Source organism: Acipenser ruthenus, chromosome 6 (genome assembly GCF_902713425.1).
Source record: "Acipenser ruthenus chromosome 6, fAciRut3.2 maternal haplotype, whole genome shotgun sequence".
NCBI classification, from domain to species: Eukaryota; Metazoa; Chordata; class Actinopteri; order Acipenseriformes; family Acipenseridae; genus Acipenser; species Acipenser ruthenus.
This window is the reverse complement of record NC_081194.1, coordinates 69,563,706-69,577,615: the sequence shown is the minus strand read 5'-3', so window position 1 is coordinate 69,577,615 and position 13,910 is coordinate 69,563,706. Positions and strand designations below refer to the sequence as shown.

At 37.7% G+C, this 13,910-nt stretch overlaps 1 protein-coding gene across 5 annotated transcripts in view; it reads right to left on the bottom strand.

Annotated features, from left to right (window-relative positions):
- LOC117411349 (DNA (cytosine-5)-methyltransferase 3A-like) overlaps window positions 1-13,910 on the bottom strand; it is a 228,168-nt gene that overhangs the window by 188,430 nt on the left and 25,828 nt on the right. For 4 of the 5 annotated variants that reach the window (XM_059025742.1, XM_059025744.1, XM_059025743.1 and 1 more), the window contains exon 3: window positions 5,265-5,366. In XM_059025742.1, the coding sequence (XP_058881725.1) occupies window positions 5,265-5,366 (102 nt within the window). Of the gene's footprint in view, window positions 1-5,264; window positions 5,367-13,910 lie in introns of those variants that run through there. The other variant, XM_059025746.1, reaches the window with a different exon arrangement.

The window sequence follows — 13,910 nt, the reverse complement described above, 5'->3', positions numbered from 1 at the left end:
ATCATGTTGAAAGTGTTTTGAACCAACCACACCACAGTATTTTCCATTATTTGCAATATCTTGTTACTTTGGCAGCATATTACTACTCACATACTATACCAGAACTGGATCGTGTAATTCCTTCATATAGATAATTTTGCTATTCCGGAACACACCCCACAACCCTATAATAACTTTAAACAAAATTTTAGTCAGAAGAATAAATGGCTATTGTTTATTTGTGAGCAAATGACATGCTATAGATTCCCTGAGCCCACAACTGTCAACAAATAAACTAGAAATGGTTCCCAAGACTACAATGTTAGTGGAATGGCATGAAATAAAATGGATATGTGAAAAAGGTCTGTATCAGTGGTTAAACAACATATATATGAATCATAGAAAACAGCTGGGTAACAATTGTAAAGACAATGGGGTGTATTACTTTGATCTAGACAAGTGGCAAAACAAATACATACCAGTGCATGTGAGTCTATGTTGTGCATGTCAGTAAAAATATGTAAACATGTCCAGGAGGGTCCTACTTAAAAATGAATTATTTAATGTATTGCTGTATTTAGATCTTCTGGGAATTTTGTTGAAAGAATCATATAAAACAGCTGTGTATCAACTGTAAAGACAGTCTGGTCTTTTCAATTGATTTTCAATGCATCTGTCATAGTTTAAAAATAAAAAAAAAGTAATTTTACTTACTTTTAAAAACATAAATAATCTAAAGAGACTTGCACACAGTGTTTCATGGAACTTCACTGAGAAAGTCATATTAGACCTGATATTAATGTAATGGTAATCAAACATTTAGCATGCTTATAACTGGAAATATGAAGTCACTGAGGTACCCAGCGTCGGCAGCTTCGTCAAATCACTGACTCAAAACCGTTCATATTTCTTGTGTCATAGCCGTGATCGAATTTGACCACAAAAAAACAAATACAGTTAGGAACTGATTATGAAGCCAATATTTCAAAACCTGAGGTCTTCATCACCTGAAAAACTAAGTCACTTGACCACAGTATGGCAGCCATAAGTCACAGCACAATGTGAAAGGCAGCATTAGATTTTCCCTAAGGAATCTCCAGGACATTGAAAATATACAGTTGGCATCTAAAATGGTCAATGAAATATTAATAGTTGCAGCAGAATGGCAATTAGACATACCATCCCATCACAGATGTTTAATCAGTCACATCTAGCACAAGTTGGAATGTAGAATTTTTTCACACCAAGCAATTAAGTAAACAAACCAGCAGGATAATAAATCCTATGCAATTGATCTAGTCTATGACATTGATTGCTGTGCCTGACACAGTTTTATGAAATTAAGAACCATACAGTGCAGTAAGAGAATAAGCCTGCTGGGTTCTGATGGAAGACACAGATCTCTGAATATGACAATCCTCCGACATCTAAATCCATCAACAGGACATCTGAGACCTGGGAACAGGCAGAGTTTGACCACAGTTCTGACAGTGAGGTTAGGGAAGGGCAAATCTATAGGCTGCCAATTCTCTACTGTGTCTGCTACAGGGGACCAAATATATCTTACATGCTGAATATATTAAGCATCTGTAAAGTGCATAATTGATACCGGGCAGGAAATGACCTCGTCATTAAGTCTCTTGCATGATTAGAACAGCGGTTCTCAACTGGTGGGGAGCAGCAAGTGTTCTAATAATACATCATATACTAGTTATAGTAATAATAAAAACATTCGAAATAAAAATATACATTTTACACTCATTTTATTTATGATTTTATTTTACATATTTTACCAGGTATGTGTGTGTGTTTTTGTTTTTAGAACACTGGAATCAGGTGTGGTATTCTATGAATGGGATGCCATCTGTACACAGGATAAGATGCACTGGAATTTTGGCAAATGCTTCACTGTGATTGGTTGGTTTCCATTATGTGATTTCCAATTCTTGCTATTGTGGCAGGGGGGGTGGGGATGGACTCCAAGTAAAAATAATTGTGGGGCATGATTCAAAACAATTTGGAGAATCCCTGGTTTAGAAGATCAGGTAACCGTGGCTTTTACTGTAGTTTAGGACAGCCCTACAAATTAGCAGCACATAGCAACTTTACATCATGTATCTATAAGGGGAAGACTCATTTTAGAAAGGAGGAGGGTATTAAATTAGCTTGGCTCCAAGTATTTTCAGATCAAAGCATTTTAAACTAGTATTTATAATTCATCAGTGCAGGCCAGTACAGGCCCATTCAGGTCCACAGACCAACTTTCACTTCAAGCAACAGTAAAACAGCTGATTCTCAACAAGCCTCCCCTAACCTGCCATCCTCAACAGCTGTTCCTTTTGCCTTAATGAAGTGAACTGTTTTCAATGGATTTCCTGTGTGGTTACTTAACATGATTAATACAGACCCACAACTTACTGTACAGTATTCCAGCAAGGCCATTACAAGTGTAGTGCATTTATGTGTGTTCGCCAGTGTTACTGTTAATGCCACAGGACACTGGCTTTAAGGCAAGGACATAATTTAGGAGCACTGGAAGCCCTACACCGGCAGGCAGCATATCGACAGAGAGAGAAACAATCACTGTCTTATGAAAACTGGCATTTGACATAGAAAACTGTTACTTCACAATTACAATAATCCTGTGACCCACAATAAACCTTAACAATACAGATCAATAGCAACTAGCACATCTGAAACAGAGAGAGCTGACAAAGCTGCTGTCTCTATTGCAGTCTGACAACAGCAAATCAGAAAAGTAACATGACTGCATTAAATCAGAGATGTGGAATGACATTCCATTTAAAATAACCCTTTTAAACATTTTCAGTTTTCACCGGTAAAAACTGATCGACCACAACAAAAGTAAATAAACTTGCATCTTCACATAAATAACTAACCATTTATTAATCTCAGGCCAAACTGAATTATCAACCTGGCTAGTTTATTGTAACTGATAAAAAGAAAAGAAAAACATGCCTGAAAATGTTTTTTTTTTTTTTTTAGTAGTAGTCGTAGTATACAGTATATGTTTACCACATATTTATCACTCATGCAGCTTAATGACAAAAAAAATCCAACATCGTCATTCTAAAGACAAGTACTGAAAGTCTAGGTTTGTTCAAACTAGTGGTGGGCAACGATATGAACATTTTCTATTGATATCGTGCATGTATTTCGATATCGATAATATCAAAGTCTTTACACAATTGCAATATCAAATATATGTATTCAATTTTAAACATTAGCATAACACAGATGTTAACAGATATTTACATATGAAAAGCACTAACTAACTTCGTAATATCCATGGCGAAAAACAAGGTCTTGTTATCTTTTACGATTCCACCACCATCCATCTCAAAACCGTAATATTTCCATTCTTCACTGCGCACGGATTTCAGGGTTGTTCATTTTCTAGCCATTCTGTTGTAATTGAATCTTAAGCTGCTCTGCGTGTAGATGCTGACTCACGACACCTCGAAAATTAAGTATTAAGTATGGTGTCATGCCGAATTTTGTATGTTTTGATGTTTTTATACTGTTTTGATGTCTAAAAAGTACATCTTGCTTATAATACAGAAAGTTCACGGCGGTTATTTAAATGAATAATAGCATAAGTAAACACACGGACAAAATGAAACGCTGACGCATACGCATATTTCTAAATTTGGGCCGAACTCGTCAACACTTTACGGATGGTCAATTGTGCCAAATTTAATGCAGCATGCAAATAACGTTTGGTACCTAAGGGCAAATCAATGGAATAAAATGGTTAAATAATACTTTTGTGTGTTTTTTCTTTGCCTACGAGACTGAAAATAGTTGGTATGTATCTTAATATAAAATAAACATGATTATCCTTGAGTTTGTATTTTAGCAGTACTAGCAATAGAAAGTCTCTGCAAGCTTTCTGTATGAGAATTTTCTTTTATCCCGTGATATCGCGATATGGAGATTATTATCAATATCGAACGATATCGATATCACATCAAAATATCGATATTGGTGCCTGTCAACACTTTCCCAATCCAAGTTAATACTTTTAATAAATGTGTAAAACAGTGTTTTGAAGTTTTTAGAATTTTACATGCTACATTCAAAACTTGACACCTGTGGCAGAACTAAGTATTACAGACAAATATGTCAGCCTTATGGTGATATGAGAAATCTAGGAAAGATATTTGGGAACTTAATTATTTACTCTTTTGAAGTCTTCAACGTCTGACCCCTGTGGCTACGCTTTCACTTAAATTACCCATCGGCTCATTCTGTATATTATTCAAATAAAATACCTGAAACCGTAAAAGCCGTTCAATCAGCAGATGAATGTCAGGTAGCAGTTCACCCCAGTGGTTTAACATAAAGCAACATCATCCTTCAAAGACAAATCCAATTTCCATCAATGAAAAAACATGGAAACATGTATCTAGATAATAAAACACACCACTGCAGACAACAAATGAGATCCCAGAATAAAGAAAACTTGGACATTGCCACAGAATCTGTATTCAATGCAATAAAAAATAACCCTGTGCCAGACCAGAAGAATTAGCTAAACTGCCCTGTGGCCTACCACTGCAGGCACTGCAATATCCTATTTTCTCAATAAAGACCGGTTTCCTGGCTTGTTCAATCTCACATTGCTCACACCCAGTCTCTTCAGCACTTGGGCTGATGTATCCAGACAGGTATTTACCGGCTCTGTAATATTCAACCTTAGGTCATCGAAGTTTACAGTTGATTTTGGAATGGAACAATTTTCCGATTGCAAATACTCCTCTGGAATTAATCTGGTAGGGATAAAAAGTATAAATGTTGGTGTAAACACAAAACTACCGAGAGAAGACATTGCCGAATGAAAATCTTCTTTTTCCACTTTCAAGGGACGAATGCACTGTATGGACCCAAGTGCCCTATAGAGCTTGTGTGTACAGTATTTGTATGTTCCTGGATCAGCTCTTGTCAGGATCTCCAGAGCCAGTGGGGAGACAGTTATTGGAATAAGGTGAATCAGAAAAAAATAACAACTATGCTATACAAACCGCTATATGTGAACCAGCCCAGCTCTTTTCTTCATAAATACACCAGTAAAATTGATTTACAGTTTGGACTAACAAAAACAGAGTTCAGATCCATGGGATGGTACACTTAACTAGAACCACAGATAAGAATCAATGTTGCCTAACCATGAAACAATCTGCATGTCCAACCTGAATCAACATGCAGATTGAGGTACTGAGTTACTTGCACGCATGATAAAAGAACAGGTGTTTCGTACTCACCGGTGGTTGTTTGCGTTTCCTGCCCGGTCGACCTGCTTTCTTCGCTGGTACGCTGTGGGTCGGCTTCTCCTGCTGACTCCTCTCTAGTGGTTGCTCTTCATTCTGCATTGCAAAAAGGAAGAAGAAACTGCTTACTTGTGAGCTTGATGAAAATAACCTTCCAGAGCTAGAACTACTTTGGCTTGTAGCACACATCCTTATTATGTGTTTAGTGCTGGACACTGAAGTTCTCCATTTGCCTACTGAAGAGGCACAGACAGCACCAGTATGAGTTTCAACTACAGAACACAGGTCCGGCCAAGGTGTCGCAATCCTGCCCTGAAAGGGACCTCCACGCCCACCCTATACACCTCGTTTATATGCACCACTCACCCAGATACTGCTTTCCCATGTTAATTTAGCTAACCTGGATTAATTTAGTTGACACTAAGGTAACACCTGCTGTGTAAAGCAGACCTGCCAACCTTGACATTTTTTTTTTAGTAGCACTCTTTCATGCGGACATCTCGGGGGGTCCGGAGGGCTTCCCCCCAGAATTGTTTTAGGGTATAAAACAGCTAAATGCTACACTCTGGTGAGTTTTGAGTATGATTTTTTTAGTAAACAAAAATAAAGACATTAGCTATGATTGTTTCAGTTTAAACTGAATTTTGTTTACCTTAGTATAGATGAAACCTTTTTAATTTATACCAACTGAAAATTATTTCAAGTACAGAAAATAGCCATTTTTGTAGTATGTTTGTATTTTATTTACTGTCAAAACATAACAAATTGAAATGTATAAGCTTCTAAAACAGAGAAACAAAGCACTTTCAAAAAAGGAAAAAAACACATGGAAACAGTCACTGAATCAGCACCAAATGTAATAGCTATCCACAAAGTGAGTTGTTTGGAACAGAAAGGAATCCAACAGGTCAAACTGCACTTTCAGATCTTGAATGTTTAGCTTCATAGGTGGCTGACTTGGCTTTCCTGAGCAAGGTGTCACTAAAGGTTTGTGTATGACACACTTGCTGCTTCACTGACATCATGACTTCTTGTTGTGTTGGGTTTTGTTTTTGGTCACCAAGCTGAACACTCTTTCACAGTCACCACTGTGGAAGATGACCAACATTACAGTAATGCCCGATTCTTTTGTTCTGGACAGAAATATAAAGTTTCCTTCTACAGGATTCCTGCTGATCCAGACAGGAGGGTAAAATGGATTTCAGCGATTAAAAGAGAATAAAAAAAACGAAAAAGACTGGAGCCATTCGTTTGTAGCGAGCGCTTCATAAAAAGTTAATATCAGTAAGCATATATTGGTAGTTCTGATACTACGATATTATTATTAGTAGTCGTAGTATTAAGTCCCACTTTAACACACTTACTTGTATGGCTGTTTTTTTCATAAATATTTAGCTATACAGTTAATCAGGATTCCACTTATGCGGGTTGGTGACTCCCAGTCCTCACATAAAAAAATATTTTACCGTTAACAAAATCCATAATGCTACATTAATGATCTTACTGAACAATATAAAATCACAAACCAGCCGTTTATGACTTGTTTAAAGCACAATGAAACGGCATTTATCTACAAAGTAATTGTACGCTACTTGCAAAGTAAACAGAAGCCTTACGTACCTTAACCACATTAACAATGTTAATGCTGTGCTCATTTTTATAAAATTGAATTTTTTTTTTTTTTTTTTTTTTTAATTTATTCATTGCCAATTAGTTTTTATTATTTTCTCCCCAATTTGAAATGCCCAATTATTTTTTAGGCTCAGCTCACCGCTACCACCCCTGCGCTGACTCGGGAGGGGCGAAGATGAACACACGCTGTCCTCCGGAGGACAACGCAGCTCTGGGCAGCTTACAGGCAAGCCCGCAGGTGCCCCGGCCAGACTACAGGGGTCGCTGCTGCGCGGTGAGCTGAGGACACCCTGGCCGACCTAACCCTCCCTCCCACCGGGCGACGTTTGGCCAATTGAGCGCCGCCCCCTGGGAGCTCCCGTCCACGGTCGGCTGCGGAATAGCCTGGACTCGAACCGGCGACGTCCAGGCTATAGAGCGCATCCTGCACTCTGGCGAGTGCTTTTACTGGATGCGCCACTCGGGAGCCCATAAAACTGAATTTTACTGACATCCCTGTATGGTAACAGGCGTTTGTGAAAAACGGGACAACGAGCCAAAAACAGAATACTAAACTTAAATATTGTACTATATTATTATAATAAACGTTTGTACTTACTCCCTCGCCATTCTTGTAAAATCCTCATTCAGCTGTATTTTCTTTCCATGCAATGCAGTTACCTAAACCGAGCACGTTTTTTTTTTTTAAACGCAAGTGGGTTTTTTCCCCAGACAAAAATGAATGCATAACTAATGCATTAATTAAAAAACAAAGGTACCGTAGCCAGTTTGAAATAAATAATTTCCTCACAAGCCACAGTACTTCACACTCCCTCCAGTGTGTCAGAAACTGGCAGTTGAAACACAAGCGAGTCAGCTCAACAAAGCCTGATTGGCTACAGCAGAATGCCAGTGATTATACAAAGAAACTGGGTGGTAGGAATTTCTGTCAGTCAACCCACGATAACCTTTTTTTTTTATTTTTTTTTTTAACGGAGGTTGGATCGTCAACTAAACTCAAAAGCTGCTTGGTTATTCTATTACGTAACTAAACTCAAAACCTGATTGGTTAATCTATCTTGCTTGCCTTGCCCTAAAGCCGGCCCTGACATTAAATGCAACACTTTCTCTAACTACAGGCAACATCACAGACGATGAGCGAAATATGGATTATGTATTATTGCGTATCATCTCTGATAAAAGCGTACCTGCGTATTACCAACTCAAAATGCGTAGCGAATACGCAAAATGCGTAGAGGTAGCAGGTCTGGTAAAGGGAAACTGTGACTTATTTTAAGGGAGATATCAAACTAAAGCACTAAAACAATTAAAGATGATATTTTAAAGAACAGCAAGGGTGTTACATTTTAGTCTAATTACAGTACAACTTAAAAACTGTTATGTCATGTCCAAAAAGGTTGCATTCTATCCCAGGGAGTAAGGCAAAGAGTTGGGGGACTCACTCAGACTGGGAAACATCTGATTGGACGCAATGCTCAAAAACTGAAGTAATGAAAGAAAGAAAGGACATCAATAGAGGGAGAAAAACAAATCCTTGGTTAGCCTTTATAATAAGGTTGTTGAGCTGAATTACCATTACTGCATGGACAAAAGTGCCAAATTTTACTTGTGGGTCTTTCAGGTTCTTGTAATTTGAAGTGAACCAGATCCACAAGACAGCAATTATGCATGAAAACACATCCATAAACACAGTGTGTCACAGAAATTGTAACATTGTTTCATGTTCATATATTCTTGTTCGTAGGTAAACTGTGAATGTTTTCTGCAAGTCGACACACAAGATGGATTTAGACTGGAATTGTTGCGTCATTTGCCAGAAAGACACTCCTGAACCTTTGAAATGCACTTTGAACACCCTTGGAACAAGTGATGACAAGAAGGATGCCTGCACATCATTTTTGCCAAATGTAGCACAGTTCCGGGCCATTGATGCCCTTCCAGTTAAGCTTTGTTTTGGAAGTGGTGAAAGTGCCTCCTGGCACAAATCGAGCCATTTAAAATTCAACAATTCTAAACTCCTGAAAGCAAAGGAGAGAGAGAGCAGCACAGATCAGTCTGAAGATAGAAGGGCCAGAAAAAACCATGCATTGAACATTCAAAAGTGCATCTTCTGTGAACAAGGAAAAGACGAGGGTGATCTCCAGGATTTCTACATTAGATTTTTGACAACAAAATGTGCGAGCCATGGCCACAGAACCACAGGACACTCAGCTTTTAGCTTGAATTGCTGGAGGAGATCTAATTGCAATAGGAGGCCAAATATCATTTGAAACGCCTAGTAAAACTGAGAAATAGGTATCAAAGTCTTGCTAGGAAGTTAAACCAAGAACCATCAAGAACAGATGAAAGAATGAATGTCTTCTCAAACTCTGTCCTGGGGACCCCCTGTGGCTGCTGGTTTTCATTCCAACTGAGCTCTCAATTACTTAACTGAACTAAAACTGATAATTTGCTTAATTATACCTTTTTACTTATTTTCAACTCTTAAACAGTGGCAGATTTCAAGTTAGCTATACCATTTTTAATTAACTTGAACTGCAACTGTTTAAGAGCTGAAAACTGTTAAAAAGGTCTAATTAAGCAAATGATTAGTTCAATTAAGGGTATACTTAAGTGACTGAGCTCAGTTAGAATGAAAACCAGTAGACACAGGGGGTCCCCTAGACTGGGTTTGAGAACCCCTGGTCTAGAGCATTTATAGCGCTCACCAGCTACACTGAAACAACTATGGATTCTAGAACTCTCCTGCACAAGCTATCTGACCTTAACCCTCTGTAAGTGAATCGCCTCCAAGACTTGGGCTTCAAGAAACTTGTCAACAAGACCAGACTGAAAGGTCAACTGCTGGAACGCTTTCCAGTGGCTCAGGAACAGAATGATGGCAGAAACACCCTTATCATTTTTAAAGAAGGAATGGAAAGTATGCTGAGAGAGGCCCTGAAAAAGCAAGACTTCTCTGAAGATGCTGTTACCGTAGCCAAAGCTGCATTGACCATAAGAAAAGACATCTTTGAACACGAATCCTTCAAATTCTCCATACCAGAGTGTGAAATTAGGCCATTCCAGAGCTGTTTATTAGAGGCCGAAGCCCAAGAAGACTGCTGGATGAATCATGCGTTGTAACTTGTTGACAAAGACCAGCTCACAAGTGATGACGCCATTGCGTGGGATGCATATCATGCCTCTCTGCAACCTCCTGTTGAAAACCCTCCAGCGCTGAGTGCACTCCTACCTCTTCTATGAGAAATCTGCTACTCCAGCCATGATCATGGCATGGATGTTATAAGACAAGCCACTGAATTTATCAACCCAGCACAAATCCCATTCACTACTCTACATGCCCTTTACAATGGAATGACATGCAGCAGGAGTCCCATCTTCATGTTCTTGTTCTACGGCATGAAACACTAATTCTGATCTTCATCAGAGCACAGAGAAAAAATTCCTGCTATATGTTGAAGTCTTGGAAGATTTGACACCTCTGTTCTTTGCCTTGGACCATGTGGGGCGTACTGAACTGCTTTAACCCTTTCAGGACCAAGCATTTTTCAGTAGGATGGTCCCCCAGGACCAAGCGTTTTTTGGCTGCATTTGACTCTCTTGCCATAAATTCAGTAAAAATCTAGTTTTTACAGTATCATCTTGGAAATGGTACCCTTTTTTTAGAACATTATAAAGTACTTCAGAAACCACACAAACTTTTTGCTTTTTTTTTCAACACAATATTTCATTTTGTTTTTTAAAGTTAAGTATTTGTTATTATGTATTCTGCTTAGAGATACATATATAAAAACATGTATGACCTGAGGGACCTTACAATACTTCCTGAAGGTTTTGTTGAAAAATATTGATGTTGGGGCAAATTACAAGACATTGTTTCACCTGAGTGATTGCAATGACGTAATACACATTTATTCTCAGGGTCTTTATAAGCAATAATGGACACTACTCTCGATTATTTTCGAGAAATAATATTTATACATAAAATATTAGTTATCCTTTCCATTATTATCAGTAATAAGGAAAATAAAACATACCTGATACATTTAGTTCATGAAATAGTATCTGCTTATGTCCATCTGTTTCTTAATATTCATAAATGTTGTAAAAACATATAAATACATTAAAACACATGAGATAGAATAAATGTTTGTTTTTTTAACTTTGTCAGATACATCGGATTTCCAGTGTTTTTCCATGTCTTTCTTACAAGTTTCTCTGAAGCAGGCTGTGATGTCTTTTCTCTCCGTGCTGCCAAAACTTTCTCCACCCTTATACACTAAATGCCCCTCTCGGTGACGAAAAAAAATATATATATCAGAAAGTGAATGTCAGTCCCTCCCCTATCCAATGATATGTGTTTCAAGCTTGTACTGCAAAGTACGGTGACCCTGTAAGTCATCAAAGCGAAGTGCTTTTTATCGTGTTTACATGATCGCGGTCCTAGAAGCCCACTTCAGTATGATCGTGTTAACACGATCCCGGTCCTTAAAGGGTTAAACAGAGCTTGGTGTTGTTTCACACTGTCAGCCATCTTGGACATCAGACCTGTACTTGAATACTATGGAAAATTCAAATGGGTTACTACCCCAAATTTGATTATAATGACTTAAAAGACCCAAAAACTACATTTGGTGCTTTTATCCACCCTATAATGGTAACAAAACAGCGCTAAGCCACCTAACTATTGATGCTCCAGGGCATGCAGATAATGAGCTTTTATCTCAGCTTGAGCCAAGTAACAATAATTCATTGTTATACTCTGAAGTGCTTTAATGATAAATGGATCTCTAATAATAACCTACCATTTAAATACAGTAAGGACCATCAGGGTGCAATAAGATACCGCCCTTTAATACTTTCACAGTGCTCCCAATGCAAATATCATGATCTAAGTGGCCAATCTTTTTTCTTTTTATTTTTTTATAACAGCTTTATGAAAAATGGTTATGACTGAAAGAACTTTACCAACTAATTTAGTTATCATGGTATGTAATGCTGAACTTCCAGTCCACCAGGCTATGTCTCAAGTATAAGCGTGCAAAATCTTGCAAGAAAAGCATTCTGCACACATTCTTTCTGTATCTTTTTTTTTTACGCAGCGTATAAAGGTCCCGGAAAATCAAGAGCGTTTATGGGGGCATTTGAAGGAAAGTTTCCAAAAATGTGAAGATAAAACAGACACCAGTATCTGCAGTACATAATCTAAATGAAATCTTAATCTTACTTTAAATATAATGTGGTTAGATAAAGTAAACACTGGTGTGTTTGTGAACAAAAACAAAACATACCCAGGCGCATAGTTTCATGAGAACGGCACCTCCGTTGATTTATAAAGGTTTATAAAGGTGAAGCAAAATGCATTTGTGGAAAGTGGAATAAGTTTATATGAAGTATGCAGCATGAGGTTACATTTGTGATCTCAACACTGCGTGTTTTTAATAGACGACTACGCTAATTCAATTTGAAGACAATATAATGGGGTCTATTCAATTGCTTTTAACTTCGACTGCATTTAAACAGTGGTGAGTTTAAATGCAGTCGGAGTTAAAAGGAGGAGATACAGACGACACACCTAACACCTCTAACAGGATATGTGAGTTTTCTTAAGAGTATTTTTGAATGATTTCCGTCAGAATCCCAGAATCCAGCTACGAACTGAATTTTAAGCAGTATTCCAAAGCTTATATTTGTTCACATGTGGCATCTGTAACATGAGCTTTGAAATCACCACAGTGGCAGGGATCTATGTCCTTTGGCATGTCCTAGTCTATTTTAGAAAGGCAACATTTACTTAAAATGTACCTAGAATTCTGAACTTCACTGCAATAAAGACAATATCAACATGCTGCAAGATTTTAGTACTTTTTTCCCCAGAACATTTAAAATGAAACCCAGTAAAATCACTGGGGAACAAACCTAAACACTCGTGACACTTAGAACTGAGATGATAGTAAAAGCAAGAATTTAAAGAAATATTGAAATATGTGCTATAAATCTGTTAGGTATATGTTTGTTTTTAGTACTAAACTGACCATAAGCCTTTGTGGCGTCTCATGTATTTACTTTACATTCTGCTCGTGTTGACTGAGTTAAAGTGTGTGACTTCACACCTTCAAAACTAGCTTACAACTCTTCAGCTTAACACTGTTTAAACACGTTCAGCAAAAATGACTGTAACATTCAGTGGGTTTCAATAAAACCTATTGAATCGGTTTACATTCTGCTTTACAAACAGGACCTAATCATTGATACTAGGGGTTCAGTTTTGTGTTGCTTTTTTATGTATAGATGTATACATTAGACCGGAATAAAAGTTAGAAACTGAAAAAACAGAATTGTTCAGGAACTGAAAAAAGGAATAACATGATTCAAATAATATGTAAGCACAATAAGATCCAAGAGTCTTCGATCAATATGCTCAAAAAATGAATGGAGGTCGTGAGCAAGGTGTATGCTAGATACACAAATTATTCATAAAGTAGTCACACTATTTGTCTGCTGTAAACATTGACGTGAATTAGATATTGTTTTTATGTGATGGCATTATTACATTCTGGTGATACAACGTTTTTATTTGCTATTAGAAAGTTCCATATTCAGTGTGTGTGCTATTACCTTATTTGGTCCCATTGTAATGTAATCTTAAGCACTGGTCAGTACACGTGGTGCAGACTTCTGGGAACTTCCACTGAGATGGTATGTAAAGAGCTGAGCCAACAGTGTTCAGTGTTGTTTAGAGGAGTCTATGTAGTAGTGCATGAAAGCCAGTACTAATTGTGTAGTGAAAGTTGTAGTTCAGTGTATGTAATAGAGTGAGAAAGCCAGTAGAGGACAGCAGGATCCAGGCATGGGATCCAGGCCCTTTTAGAAAAGCACTATACCCCTGTGAAGACTGGGAATTACAAGTAATCTCAGATTTAATAGAGAATAAAATAAATACATCAGGTAATTAGCCTTGCATGAACTGTCCATCATGCATTCAATAGTGTTAATGAAGGCTTCATA